General features: G+C 42.3%; 1 protein-coding gene across 1 annotated transcript in view; it reads left to right on the plus strand.

Moving 5' to 3' along the window:
• The first annotated feature begins 1,189 nt into the window (after positions 1–1,189).
• LOC101518180 (steroid transmembrane transporter SLC22A24-like) overlaps positions 1,190–13,868 on the plus strand; it is a 44,123-nt gene continuing 31,444 nt past the window's right edge. The window contains exons 1-2 of the mRNA XM_004596883.2: positions 1,190–1,591; positions 3,039–3,142. Of these exons, the coding sequence (XP_004596940.2) occupies positions 1,190–1,591; positions 3,039–3,142 (506 nt within the window). The remainder of the gene's footprint in view (positions 1,592–3,038; positions 3,143–13,868) is intronic.

The following is a 13,868-nucleotide window of genomic DNA, read 5'->3' on the forward strand; positions in this document are numbered from 1 at the left end:
TCCTCAGATATCTGAAAATAGATATGCCATCTGAAGCAACATTCTACTCTAGTAAGTATCCAAAAGAAAGGAAATATGCATATGAAAGAGTCACGTGTAAGCTCATATTTATAGCAACGCAATGCAATTTTCCAGAGTTTTTTTTTTACTGTAATTATGTTCTTGTTATTATCTCCTTCAAAAACTTTGTTCTTCCATACCATCTACTGCTTCACTGTCCCAATAATATCTCATCAAGAATAAGTAAAAGTTCATTTCTGTAGGGATGTCACCATAACCAATGGATTCAACATTTCATGTCTAGTGCTTCAAAAGCTTACAGTGTGTCTTCCTTATGGCTTTAGCTTATTACAGAAGTGAAAATATTTATATACCTGTCTCATTAACTGGTGAGATTTTGTAATCTCCAGTCATGATTTATATATACACTTATATAAAGCATATTAGTATATATCAGCGAATGCAGTGACTTTATGCTTACAAAAAACAGCAGAAAGGCAGTACACGTGTAAATAAACTGGCCAACAAATCTGTTAAAATCAACTATCACAGGAATTAGGTTTTTTGTCTTCTTTGCCCCATGTCCATATTTCTCCTTGCTAAAATGTTTATAAATCACTGTCACTGGTATAAATTAACTGAAGCAGAACTGCTATGAACATGTAAAAGTCAGTCTTTAACATTTCACCTTGCTTTGTATTATTCATAACTTCTAGTCAACATTCAGATCGAATGGAGAAAAGCCCTGCTCTATCCATTGGAAACAAACATCCTAAGGAACTTACCTTGTGGTCTGCAGCATCCCTTTTCTGAGTAATGACAGACCCCTAAGCAGGTATTTTGGTGATAAGAAGACTACATTCACCTGAAACGCACTCACCTCTCAGGAAGCTCAACAGTCAGGATCACTCAAAACAGTGGCATTCTAAACAGGTTCAGTAATCAACAACTTCAAGTCTCTTTGCCAAATTACTGCATCTGTGGCTTTTTGAAAGCCTGCTGCTGCTAAACTCAAAGCTCTTGGGAAACTCTAGTCTCCGATCTGCAGAGATAACATGGTCCCTGCGGAGAAAGTGGAGTCAAGGTCTACACAGTGTTAGTGAACTTGGGGAAAGGAAACATTGTCTCCTCTGAACTTCTCTCCATATAACAACTGTGCTTCCTCTTGGAGACAAGCCCTTCAGCCTCAATGGCCTTTGATGAGCTCCTGGATCAAGCTGGAACTCTGGGAAGATTCCAGATCCTTCAGATTGCTTTCTTTTTTGTTGCCAACATGATAGCATACCCTCATCTTCTGCTAGAGAACTTCACTGGAGCCACCCCTGAGCATCGCTGTTGGGTCCCCCTGCTTGACAATCGCACTGTCTCCCACAATGACACTGGGATCCTCAGCCAGGATGATCTCCTGAGAGTCTCCATCCCCCTGGACTCAAACCTGAAGCCAGAGAAGTGTCGTCGCTTCATCCATCCCCAGTGGCAGCTCCTTCACCTGAATGGGACCCTCTCCAATATAAGTGAGTCAGACACAGAGCCCTGTGTGGATGGCTGGGTGTATGACCGAAGCTCCTTCCTCTCCACCATTGTGACAGAGGTAAAAATCCTCAATTCAAATCTCTAGGGGCAAGTATCATGGTGTAGTAGATTAAGTTCAACCTGTCTTGATGGCATCCCATATAGGCACCAATTCTTGTCCTAGCTGCTCATTGCTGATCCAGCTCCCTTATTACTGCCTCAAAATCTGCAGAGAATGACTCAAATACTTTTGTCCCTGTACCCATGCCAGGGTCTCAGAAGAAGCTCCTGGCTCCTGGTTCCTGCTACAGAACAGATCAGCTCAGTTCTATCTCTAGTAGCTATTTGGAATTAATTTGTGAGCTGAAGATCTCTGTGTGTGTGTGTGTGTGTGTGTGTGTGTGTGTGTGTGTGAACTCTGCTTTTCAAATAAAAATTAAAAAATTAAAAAGGATCTTTTTAGAGAAGTGAGAACTGCATGTGTTGGAACTAACACTAGCAATGCATTGGAAATTATTCTACCCATTGTGTCCCAAGAAGGATACTATAGTCTGCTAGCAATTATATATCTGTACTGCAGTACAATCAAATGCATTAGTATTGAATTTACTGAGTTGAGCACACTATACATAAACCTACTTCATTACCATCATTAGTGATGGTTATCTGTGTTGTTAAAAGGAATTAAGGGTTGAACCAGCTTATGAAAGATCTCTATCTCTATGTAACACTGCCTTTCAAATTAAAATAAATCCTTTTTAAAAATAATTGAGTTACTACAAGGCAAATGTTATGATAGATCAATACTACTCAGTACTTATTACAAAACTAATGCACAAAGCAAGTAAATCAGAAACCTTGGGCATAGGACCCAGGAATCAGTGCTGTGGAACTGCTTCAGCTAATTCAACAAGTGACCCACACAAATGCCCGACAGATATATGTGAAAATGATCAGATTATCAGCCATCACAGAAATGAATAAAAATCAAGACAACAAGATGTCACCTCACCCCTGCAGAAATGGATATTACCAAAGAGACTAAAGGTCCCAGCTGCCTGCCTGGATGTAGAGGAAAGAGAACCAAGAAATTTTGTCGTAATTGAATATGTATTTGGAGTGACGTGTGAGTGACATGATGAAGGAAAAAACATGGATTTTTCCCAATTAGTTAAAATTTGTAGTAAATGATTTTTAAATTAAATTCTATATGATTTAAATTACAGTATATTTCAAACGCATTAACACTAATGTAAAAGAGTTGATGTCATGAGGAAAAAAAAGACCAAATCAGACACATAGCAGCAGATTATCTGAATAGCACAGGATGAATAACACAGTCGCATGTGAAAGGCTGAGTAGGTTCAGTCATTCTAGAGGGTGGACAACCAAAGGAGAGTGATGGCAAGTGAAGCTGGAGAGGGAGCAGCCCCATTGCAGGAGGCCATGTGTGTCATATGTAAGGGCTTGTGGTCAGATTCAACAAAAGGGCTTAAACGCTGCTAAAACTCTGCTTTCTTTCCCAGTGGGACCTGGTGTGTGATTATCAATCCCAAAAATCAGTGGTCCAAACCCTCTTTATGAGTGGGTCGCTGCTGGGAAGCCTGATATTTGGCCATCTTTCAGACAGGTAAGTGTCATCTCTCTTTCTTTTGTCTTTGCTGAGCTCATGATGCAGACATTGAAGTGTTTTAGAAATCCTTGTAAGCCCATTCTGTGTACTTTATATTGTGCCTCATACTCATTTTTCTTTCTGACTTCAGAAAATACAGCCAAATAACACTGTTTGCTATGTGACCAGGGTGGTAATAAATCAGTACATTATGCGCATGAAGAGATGGAAAGGCATCTGGGTTCATTTCATAGATTGGCTATTGTGAATCAGGCTGCAATTAACATGAGTGTAAAAATTTCTCTTGGGGCCAGCACGTTAGCTTAGCAGCTAAAGTCCTTGCCTTGTATGCACTGGGATCCTGTATGGATGCTGGTTTGTGTCCCGGTGGCCCCACTTCCTGACCCAGCTCCCTGCTTGTGGCCTGGGAAAGTAATAGAGGACTGCCCAAAGCCTTAACACCTTGCACCTTCATGGGAGACCCGGAAGAAGCTCCTGGCTCTGGTTTTGGTTCAGCTTAGTTCTGGTCGTTAGGCCACTTGGGGAGTGAAGCAGCAGACAGATCTTCCTCTCTGTCTATCTGACTTTCCAATGAAAATAAATAAATCTTTTTAAAAAATCTCTTTCTAATGCTGATTTCATTTCCTTTGGGTAAAACCCAGGAATGGGATGGCTGGTTCATACGGTCGATCTATTTTCAAATCTCTGAGGAATTTCCAAATCGTGTTCCATAAAGGTTGCACTGGTTCACTTTACCACTAATGGTGTAGTAGGGCGTTTTCTGTTCTACCTTTTCCAACATTTGTCGTTTATGATTTTCAGATGACAGCCTTTCAAATGGGAGTGAGGTGAAACTTCACTGTGGTTGCTATTTGCATTTCCCTGGTGCTAGTGATCTTAAGCGCCTTTTCATGTGTCTGCCGATGTCTTGTACAGTTTCCTCAGATATTTTTCTCTAGTAACTTAATGGTATCCAGTCATACATTTAGATCCTCAATCCATTGTGAGTTGATTTTTGTCTAAGTTCTGAGGTACGGGTCTTGTTTCATGTTTCTGAATGTAAAGTTCAGGTTTCCCAACACCATATGGTGAAGAGACTGTCCTTTCCACGTGGAGTGATGTAAGTTCATTCGCCAAAAATTAGTTAGTTGAAGACACATGCGTTGATTTCTGGGGTATCTGAAATGTTGCATTGGACCATATGTCTAATTCTGTGCAAACACTTGGTTTTTATGATTGTTACTGCCTTAATAAGTCTCAAAATCTGGTATCGTAATTATATCATCTTTGTTTTCCTTGTTTAAGACTGTGATGCCAGAGTCTCCTGTATTTCTGAAAAACATTTCAGAAATGCTTTTCTATATATTTGACATGAAAATCTTTGGTATATTAACTGTAATTTCATGTTATCTGTGAATTGTTGTTGATAGTGTGGGTGTTTTAATGATATTAACTCTTTCACATCCTGTACATAGAACAATTTTCCTTTTTGTGTCTTCTCTTTCCTTGATGTGTAATACTTTTCATCAGAAAGATCTTCCACATCTTTGGTGAAATATATACCTTGGAATTTTTTTTTAAATAAGGGTTTTTTTATTATTATTTATTATTTTTAATTCATTAATTACATTGTATTATGTGACACAGTTTCATAGGTACTTGGGTTCTCCCCACCCCTCCCCAAACCCTCCCACCATGGTGGATTCCTCCACCTTATACCTTGGAATTTTAATCTCTGATAGCAATTGTGAATGATATTGGTCTTACAAATGCTTCCAAGGGAGTCAAGATGGCCGACGGAGTTAGACTGATGTGACCGAGGGTCCTAAAAGTTAGGGACGTCAGCAGTCTGAAGTGAGCCTGAGAGGAAAAGAACCGCGGGGAACACCGTGGGAAATCCCCCAGTTCCACCAGGACTGAGAAAGATGGCACACAGCAGCAAAACAGACACGAAAGACTGGAATCAGCAACCTAAGAAGGACAAGGAGTGTGCCCCGGGCTGCGGAGACTCTAGCGAAATTTTGCAAGCGAAATTCAGGGAGCGAACCTCAATGAGTTCCTAACATAGGGAAGTGCCTGCCCTTAGCAGGAGTTGAGGGGCAGGCAGATCTCAGGAACAAAACGCTGTGGAGAGGACTCGCAAGATGGCCGACATAGGAGGAAGACTGTGAGAGAGCTCACAGACAGAGAGGGCTAGAACGTGACAAAAGCGTAAGTGGAGCAGCATAGAATTACAGGGAGAAGAACGTGAAGTTCCCTGGACAGTGTGGAGCCAAAAAAATCCACACAACTCGGAAGAGCAACCAGGGAAAAACAAAGCAAAGGACAGGGAAGACGACTTTCCGCTCCTGACCTGCTGAGTCACCTCTGAGTGCAGACGCTGAAAGCCGCCGACCCACCCAAAGACCAACCCGCAGACGCTGTGGCCATGAGGACCTGCGGTGATTGGGACCCGCTGGCATCTGCTCACCCTGGTCACCAGGACTCGCCAGGACCTGCCCCACTGCGGACACCAGGACCCTGAATCACCGGGACCCACCAGCATCTGCCCACCCTGGTCGCCAACCCCCGGGACCTGCACCAGCCGCAGCCTCCAGGCTCCATCGCGACCCGCGGAGACCAGCAACAGACGCAGCAGTCGGGAGATGCACCGGCGACCAGGATTCCCACCAGAGGAAGAGGCAGACTGCAAGAACCTGAGGTTTGAGTGAGTTGGGTGGGGACAGTGGTGGGTTGGAGGCTTCGGGAGTTGGCCCCCCAGGGGCACGGACAGAGCCTGAACACAATTGGTGCTCGTCTCCCCGCCCCCCCCAGACTCCAGCCTCTAGAGACACAGGGCGAGTGCCTTGAAACTGCCAAAACTGTGTCTGGGAGAAAGGCAAAAGGCACACTGGATACTCCCCTGTGCCTTTGCGGTCTGGCGCTCAGCTGGGCGGTGCTATCCCACAGGAACCCAAGCACGCCTCTGGGCTGGGCAGTTCCCTGCTAGCGCCGGGGCGGTCGGTCCCCTGCAAGTGCTGGGGTGGGCGGGCCTGCGCAGGAGGCGTTTCCAGAGAGCACCTGGAACACCCCACGCCCTATAGTCCCTTGCTCCGAGCCCTGTGATCCAGTGCACAGGGGGCGCGCACAGAGAGTGCCTTCACTCCCCCACGCCCTGTGGTAGCATACCTGTAGGGGACGAGCTGAGAGTGCGATTTGAATCCTCTGGGCCCTGGAAGTGGCGCCCTGAGGTCCAGTGTTCTGGAGACGCACCAAAAGTGCCTTGAAAATTCCCACACCCTGCTACTCCACGCCTGCAGACTCCGATCTCTACAGGATAGTGCTTGGAGACCCCTCAGCACACTGGTGCCTAGGTCTCTCAAAAAAGAAACACTAACACAATGGGAAGAAATACCAGAAAAGGTAATGATCCAGATGAGAGTGCCAACACCCTACCAATAAAAGATCGAAAGCCAATGTCTATTTTGGAGATGCGAGATGAAGACATAGAAGATCTACCAGACAAGAAGTTCAAAAAAATAATGTTAAAATATGTCAGAGACAATGAGAAGAATTGGGAGGACTTCAAGGAATTCAAGAACCACATAGCCTCAGAAATACAACAAATGAAAAGTAAAATCCTTGACTTAGAGCACAAAATTGAGAGCCTAACCAACAGAACAATTACAGCAGAAGAGAGGATCTCTGAAACGGAAGACACACAAAACGAACACACCCAGTTCATTAAACAGCTGGAGACAAGTCTGAACAAAGCCAATAAGACCATACAAGAAATGAAAGACAACCTCAGAAAATCAAATATTAGGATTATTGGCCTTCCTGAAGGAGCGGAAAAAGAATCAGGAATGCAAATGGTGCTCGACGAAATTATACAGGAAAACTTTCAAAACACTTGGAACATGAATCCAGCTCAAATCCAGGACGGTCAGAGGACTCCCAGCAGATATGACCCAAAGCAATCTTCACCCAGACATATGGTGCTCAAGTTCCACTCCAACGAAGACAAAGAAAGAATCCTGAGACAAGTACGAAGCAGAGAAAAGATCACATGCCGGGGAAAACCAATCAGGATCACGGCTGACTTTTCTGAAGAGACCTTACAAGCAAGAAGAGAATGGACAAAGATCTTCCAAATCCTGAATCAGAACAACTGTCAACCAAGACTATTGTACCCAGCAAAGATCTCATTCGTATTTGAGAACGAAATCAAATACTTCCACAGCAAAGAGAAATTAGAAGAATATGCCAGCACAAAACCAGCTCTACAAAATCTCCTTAGAAATGCACTAATTCCAGAAAAAAAGGAGGTGAATCATAAGCAAAGATGGCAAACAGGAAGGTCTCCCCACTAAAGTCCACACAAGGAAGGGCAATAACACAGATATCAACACGCACAAAAACAAGTATGGCAGGGCAAAATCACAACCTCTCAATTTTAACTCTCAACACAAATGGCCTGAACTCACCAGTCAAAAGGCATAGATTAACAGAATGGATTATCAAACAGCACCCAACTATCTGTTGCCTACAAGAGACACATCTAACCAGAAGAGATTCGAAGAAGCTGAAAGTGAAAGGTTGGAAACAGATATTTCATGCCAATGGACGAGAAAAAAAGGCTGGGGTAGCTGTCTTAATTTCAGATGATGTGGACTTCAATCTGACACACATCAAAAAGGACAGGGAAGGACATTATATATTGGTGAAGGGACTGATCCATCAGGAAGTAATTACCATTGTGAACATATATGCACCAAATTCAAACACACCTAGCTACGTGAAGCAATTACTCACGGACTTAAGGGGAGACATAGATATGCACACAATAATAGTGGGTGATCTTAACACCCCACTAACAACTATAGACAGATCAACAAAACAAAAACTCAACAAAGAAACAACAGAACTCATACAAACAATAGAACAACTGGACTTGGTTGACATTTATAGAATTTTTTACCCTAAGGCCACAGATTATACATTTTTTTCAGCAGTGCATGGCACCTTCTCCAGGATCGACCACATGATAGGACACAAAGCAAACCTAAATAACTTCAAAAAGATAGGAATCATACCATGTACCCTCTCAGACCACCACGGAATGAAGCTGGAAATCAGCAATTCAAAATGCCCCAGGAAATACAGAAACTCTTGGAGGCTGAACAATATGCTACTAAACGAACAATGGATCAGAGAAGAAATTAAAGATGAGATCAAAAAATTTATGGAAACCAATGAAAACTCTGACACAACATTCCAAAATTTGTGGGACACTGCCAAAGCAGTGCTACGGGGTAAACTCATTGCAATTGGAGCTCATGTCAAGGCCCAAGAGAGGTGCCAAATACAGGAACTAAACACACACCTCCAGGAACTGGAAAAACAACAGCAGAAGAGCCACACACACAATAGGAAACAAGAAATCATCAAAACAAGGGAGGAAATCAACCAGATAGAAATAAAAAAAACCAGACACAAAATCAATGAATCAAAAAGCTGGTTTTTTGAGAAGATAAACAAGATAGACACTCCACTGGCCCAACTGACAAAGAAAAAACAAGAGAAGGCAAGAATTACCAGCATCAAAGATGAAAAAGGCAACATAACAACAGACATTACATCCATTAAGGCCATAATTAGAAATTACTACAAAGCACTGTACTCCAACAAATCAGAAGATCACCAAGAAATGGAAAAGTTCTTAGACTTCTACCACTTGCCAAAACTTAGCCCAGAGGCAACAATCAACCTGAACAAACCCATAACTGAAGTAGAGATTGAATCAGTGATTAAAGACCTCCCAACAAGGAAAAGCCCAGGCCCAGACGGCTTCACTCCAGAATTCTACAAAACATTCCGAACAGAGCTGACCCCAATCCTCTACAAACTCTTCAAAACAATAGAAAAAGAGGCAACCCTTCCAAACTCATTCTATGAAGCCAACATTACCTTAATCCCAAAACCAGACAGAGAACTAACAGAGAAGGAAAACTACAGACCTATCTCTTTGATGAACATTGATGCTAAGATTCTCAACAAAATCCTAGCCAACAGAATTCAAAAACACATCAGACAGATCATTCATCCAGATCAAGTAGGATTCATCCCTGGAATGCAGGGATGGTTCAACATTCGCAAATCCATAAATGTGATACACCACATCCAAAAACTGAAAAACAAGAATCACATGATAGTATCAATAGATGCAGAAAAAGCTTTCGACAAAATCCAACATCACTTCCTACTAAAAACCCTAACTAAGGTAGGCATAGATGGAAAAATCCACAACATAATTAAAGCCATATATGAAAAACCCAACGCCAGCATCATACTGAATGGAGAAAAGCTGGAACCCTTCCCACTGAGATCTGGAACAAGACAGGGATGTCCACTTTCTCCACTACTATTCAACATAGTCCTAGAGGTACTCGCTGAGGCCATAAGACAAGAAAAAGAAATCAGAGGAATCCAAATGGGAAACGAAGAAGTCAAGCTCTCACTATACGCAGATGATATGATTCTTTATGTAGAAGAGCCAAGAGACTCAATACAGAGACTGCTAGAACTTGTACGAGAGTTTGGTAGAGTGGCAGGGTACAAAATTAATGAACAAAAATCAACAGCCATAGTGTATGCGAACAGCCCCAAGATGGAAAAAGACTTAACCAGCAAGATACCATTCAAAATAACAGAGAAAAGTATGAAATATCTGGGAATAAATCTAACCAAAAATGTAGAAGACTTATTTGAAGAAAACTACAAACTGCTTAAAAAAGAAATTGAACAAGACCTCAAAAGATGGAGTAACATCCCATGCTCCTGGATAGGTAAAATCAATATCATTAAAATGTCTATACTGCCAAAAGCAATATATACATTCAACGCAATCCCAATCAAATTGCCCAAAACATTCTTCATGGAACTGGAAACAATGATCCAAAGGTTCATCTGGAAGCACAAAAAACCACGAATAGCTAGAACTATCCTGAAGAACAGGAAGTTAGCAGGGGGAATCACAGTTCCGGACCTCTGGACATACTATAGGGCAGTGGTTATCAAAACAGCGTGGTACTGGCACAAAGATAGAGAGGAAGATCAATGGAGCAGAATAGAAACGCCAGAAGGGAACCCACACAGGTACAGCCAAATAATCTTTGACAAAAAGACAAACGACAACCCAGGCAAATGGGAAGGTCTGTTCAATAAATGCTGTTGGGACAACTGGTTGATAGCCTGCAGAAACAAAAAAATAGATCCACATCTCTCACCATACACTAAGATCAGATCTAAATGGATAACAGATCTAAACCTACATCCAGAAACCTTCAAACTTTTGGAAGAAAATGTTGGAAACACACTGGAACACTTAGGGGTAGGCCCTCACTTCCTAAAAAAGACTCCAGATGCAGTAGAAATCAAGACCAAAATAAACAATTGGGACCTCATCAAACTAAGAAGCTTCTGTACAGCTAGAGAAACAATCAACAAAGTAAAAAGGCAACCCACAGAATGGGAGAAGATCTTCGCACACGACATAGGTGATAGAGGGCTAATATCCAGAATATACAAAGAGCTACAAAACAACCAAAATGTCAAAACAAGCAACCCACTCAAGAAATGGGCACGGGAAATGGGCAGACACTTCACAAAGGAACAAACCCAAATGGCAAATAAACATATGAAAAAATGCTCAAGTTCCCTGGCAATAAGGGAAATCCAAATTAAAACATCAATGAAGTACCACCTAACGCCAGTAAGACTGGCCCACATGAATAAAAGCACCAACAACACTTGTTGGCGAGGTTGCGGGGAAAAGGGAACCCTACTCCACTGCTGGTGGGGCTGCAGGCTGGTACAGCCTCTATGGAAATCAGTATGGAGAACATTCAAACAACTCAAATTCAACATACCGTATGATCCAGCAATAGCACTCCTAGGAATATATCCAGAACACTTGTTCTATGAGAAACCAACATGCACTCCTATGTTCATAGCAGCACAATAAGTAATTGCAAAAACATGGAAACAACCAAAATGCCCATCAACAGAGGATTGGATAAGAAAGCTATGGTTCATCTACTCCATGGAATACTACTCAGCTATTAATAAAAACAAAATGCAGTTCTTTGTGGCCAAATGGGCCAAACTGGAAACCATAATGCTAAGGGAAATGAGCCAATCACAAAAGGTTAAATACCACATGTTTGCCTTAATTTAAGATGATATGATCTTATGTATAACATGTTATGTTTTGAATGTTATATGTTGTGTATAAACTAAAATTGAAGTATAGGTGAGGTGGTCACAGAAGGTGGCTGGGAACCCGCATTTACTTTTAACATATTGGTTACTCATTACTATGTCAATTAATTCCATAATGATGTAAATTTTTGCTGATGGTATGTTGGAGCTTTCAATTGACTGGGATGATGCTCTGCTGGCTCTGTCATCAGACCAGAGAGGGTATACCTAAGAAGCCGTTGAACTTGACGGGACAATAAGATGCTGGACTCTATGTTTGGTATACGCTTGCAATGGGGAAATCTCAACTGAACTTGAGCTGTTGGTATGCAGCAAGGTGGAGGAATCCACCATGGTGGGAGGGTTTGGGGAGGGGTGGGGAGAACCCAAGTATCTATGTAACTGTGTCACATAATACAATGTAATTACTGAAGTTAAATAATAAATAATTAAAAATATATATATATATTTAAAATAAATAAATAAATAAATAAATAAATAAATAAATAAATAAATAAATAAATAAAACGCTGTGAAGGGAGCCTGAACTGATCTCAGGAACAAAGCACGGTCAAGGGTGCCTGAACTGAGCAATTCATGGCAGGCTTGGATCTGGGCAGACGGGCCGGAGAGCATGACCAGGCACAGAAACAAAGAGCCTGGGCGATCCTGGGAGCTGGAGCTCCCCAACACAGGGTGGCACTAATCCTAGGGCCATGAGAACCCCACACAAGGGAGACCCAAAAGCTACCATAAATTCGCCCTGTTCTTTTTATTATTTTTTTTATTAATTATTTTGCATTATGTTACAGTTTCATAGGCTCTGGGAATCCCCCCCTCCACGCCCTTCCCCCCTGGTGGCTTCCTCCACCTTGATGCAGCATTACAGTTCAGATTCAATCAAGATTCCTTCCTTGCAAACATATACCAAGTATAAAGTCCAGTTATTTATTGTCCAGATGGGTTGAACAGTTTCTTGGGTAGATCATTTCTGGCCCGAAGTTAGAGCTGGCAGAATATCATCCCATTCAACCAAGAGTCCCGACATAACATCAACAGCAATTTGCAACATTATGGAATTGACATGTTTGTGAGTAACCAGTGTGTTACCAAAAAAAGAAAAAAAAAAAAAAAAAGCAAGTTCTTAACCACAACCTATGCCCATTGACATTTCAGTTTTAGTTTTATATACAGAACCGACTGCTATATACCTTAAAATGGCTATAAGGTACCATTCAGCTGTCTCGTGTCTATTTCATTTTAGTATTTAGCCATCTGTTGTGTTGAAGTATAATTTTGCTGATCTTGGCAGATTTTAGGGTAATCTAGACTGACTTGTAACTCTAACAAGACATTTGTCGACAATTAAGGTGCTGAACATTTTTTTGTTTGTTTGTTTTTGGGGGGGGTGTGCAGGGAAATCCTCAACACCATGGTGAGGAGTAACTAATCTTTGTGTCCCACCCAGCGAGGCATGAGCCAATCCACGCCAGCTCTTTCCTGTCAGATTCCAGGCTCTACTTTTTGTTGTTTGTCTATTTATTTTAGGTTTTTTCAGTTTGTATGATTGTTTGTTTGCTATGAGGGGTTTTCGGAGCGATCCTGATGGTCATCGCGAGAGAGGGTGGGGGTCCAGAGGTGGAGCCAGGTTCAGACCAGAGAAAGCTCTCCTCCCTGGTCCCGAAGGACGTTTGTCGTTCTTCTGTTTCTGCGAACTGCTCAGGGCTTCTGGTTGTCTTTCCGATGACGTTGGCTTCTGCACGGTAGTGTTTGGACTTCTTCCATCCCCTGCAGAAGCTCCGGTTGGGGGTGGGTGACCTCAGAGTACTCAGCCTCTGAGGGCATCCAATTCCCTGTGGCCTCCTTGGCAGTTGGGATATAGTCCTGTTGCTCGTATTAATAGTTTGTGGTGAAGGTCTGGGAGTCTTCATGGTTGGGATCCAAGCTTCCTCCTTACCACCTGCTCCACTCTGGAGTGCCCCCCTGCTCCACGCACATGACCTCCTGTTAAGAGGTTGTCAGGATCGCACCTGATTCCCCCCTCATGCATTGGTATAGTAGTTTTGCTATTGTTTAGTGCTGCTTTGAGAGTGAAGAAGTAGGGGGAGGGGAACCCAGGCGCCACAAAGAAGAAAAAAAAATCTAGCTCAGCAAGACCTCAGATCACCCACTAGGTGGTAGCAGAGGCCACGTGATAGAAGCAAGCAACATTGGCGATCACATAGACATGGGGCGAGGTCACAGGAAAAGAACTGAGTCAGAGGAAGGAGCCAGTGCCACCCCAAAAAGTCACCAAAAGGCCTGGTCAATCACAGAAATGACAGATGAAGAAATTGACGACCTATCAGACAAGGAATTCAGAAAAATAATTATAAAATAATATAGAATTATATAGAATTCAAAAAAAATCAAACAGATCATTCATCCAGACCAAGTAGGAGTCATCCGGGGAATGCAGGGATGGTTCAACATATGGAAATCCATAAATGTGATACACCACATC

This window comes from Ochotona princeps, chromosome 4 (assembly GCF_030435755.1).
Source record: "Ochotona princeps isolate mOchPri1 chromosome 4, mOchPri1.hap1, whole genome shotgun sequence".
NCBI lineage: Eukaryota > Metazoa > Chordata > Mammalia > Lagomorpha > Ochotonidae > Ochotona > Ochotona princeps.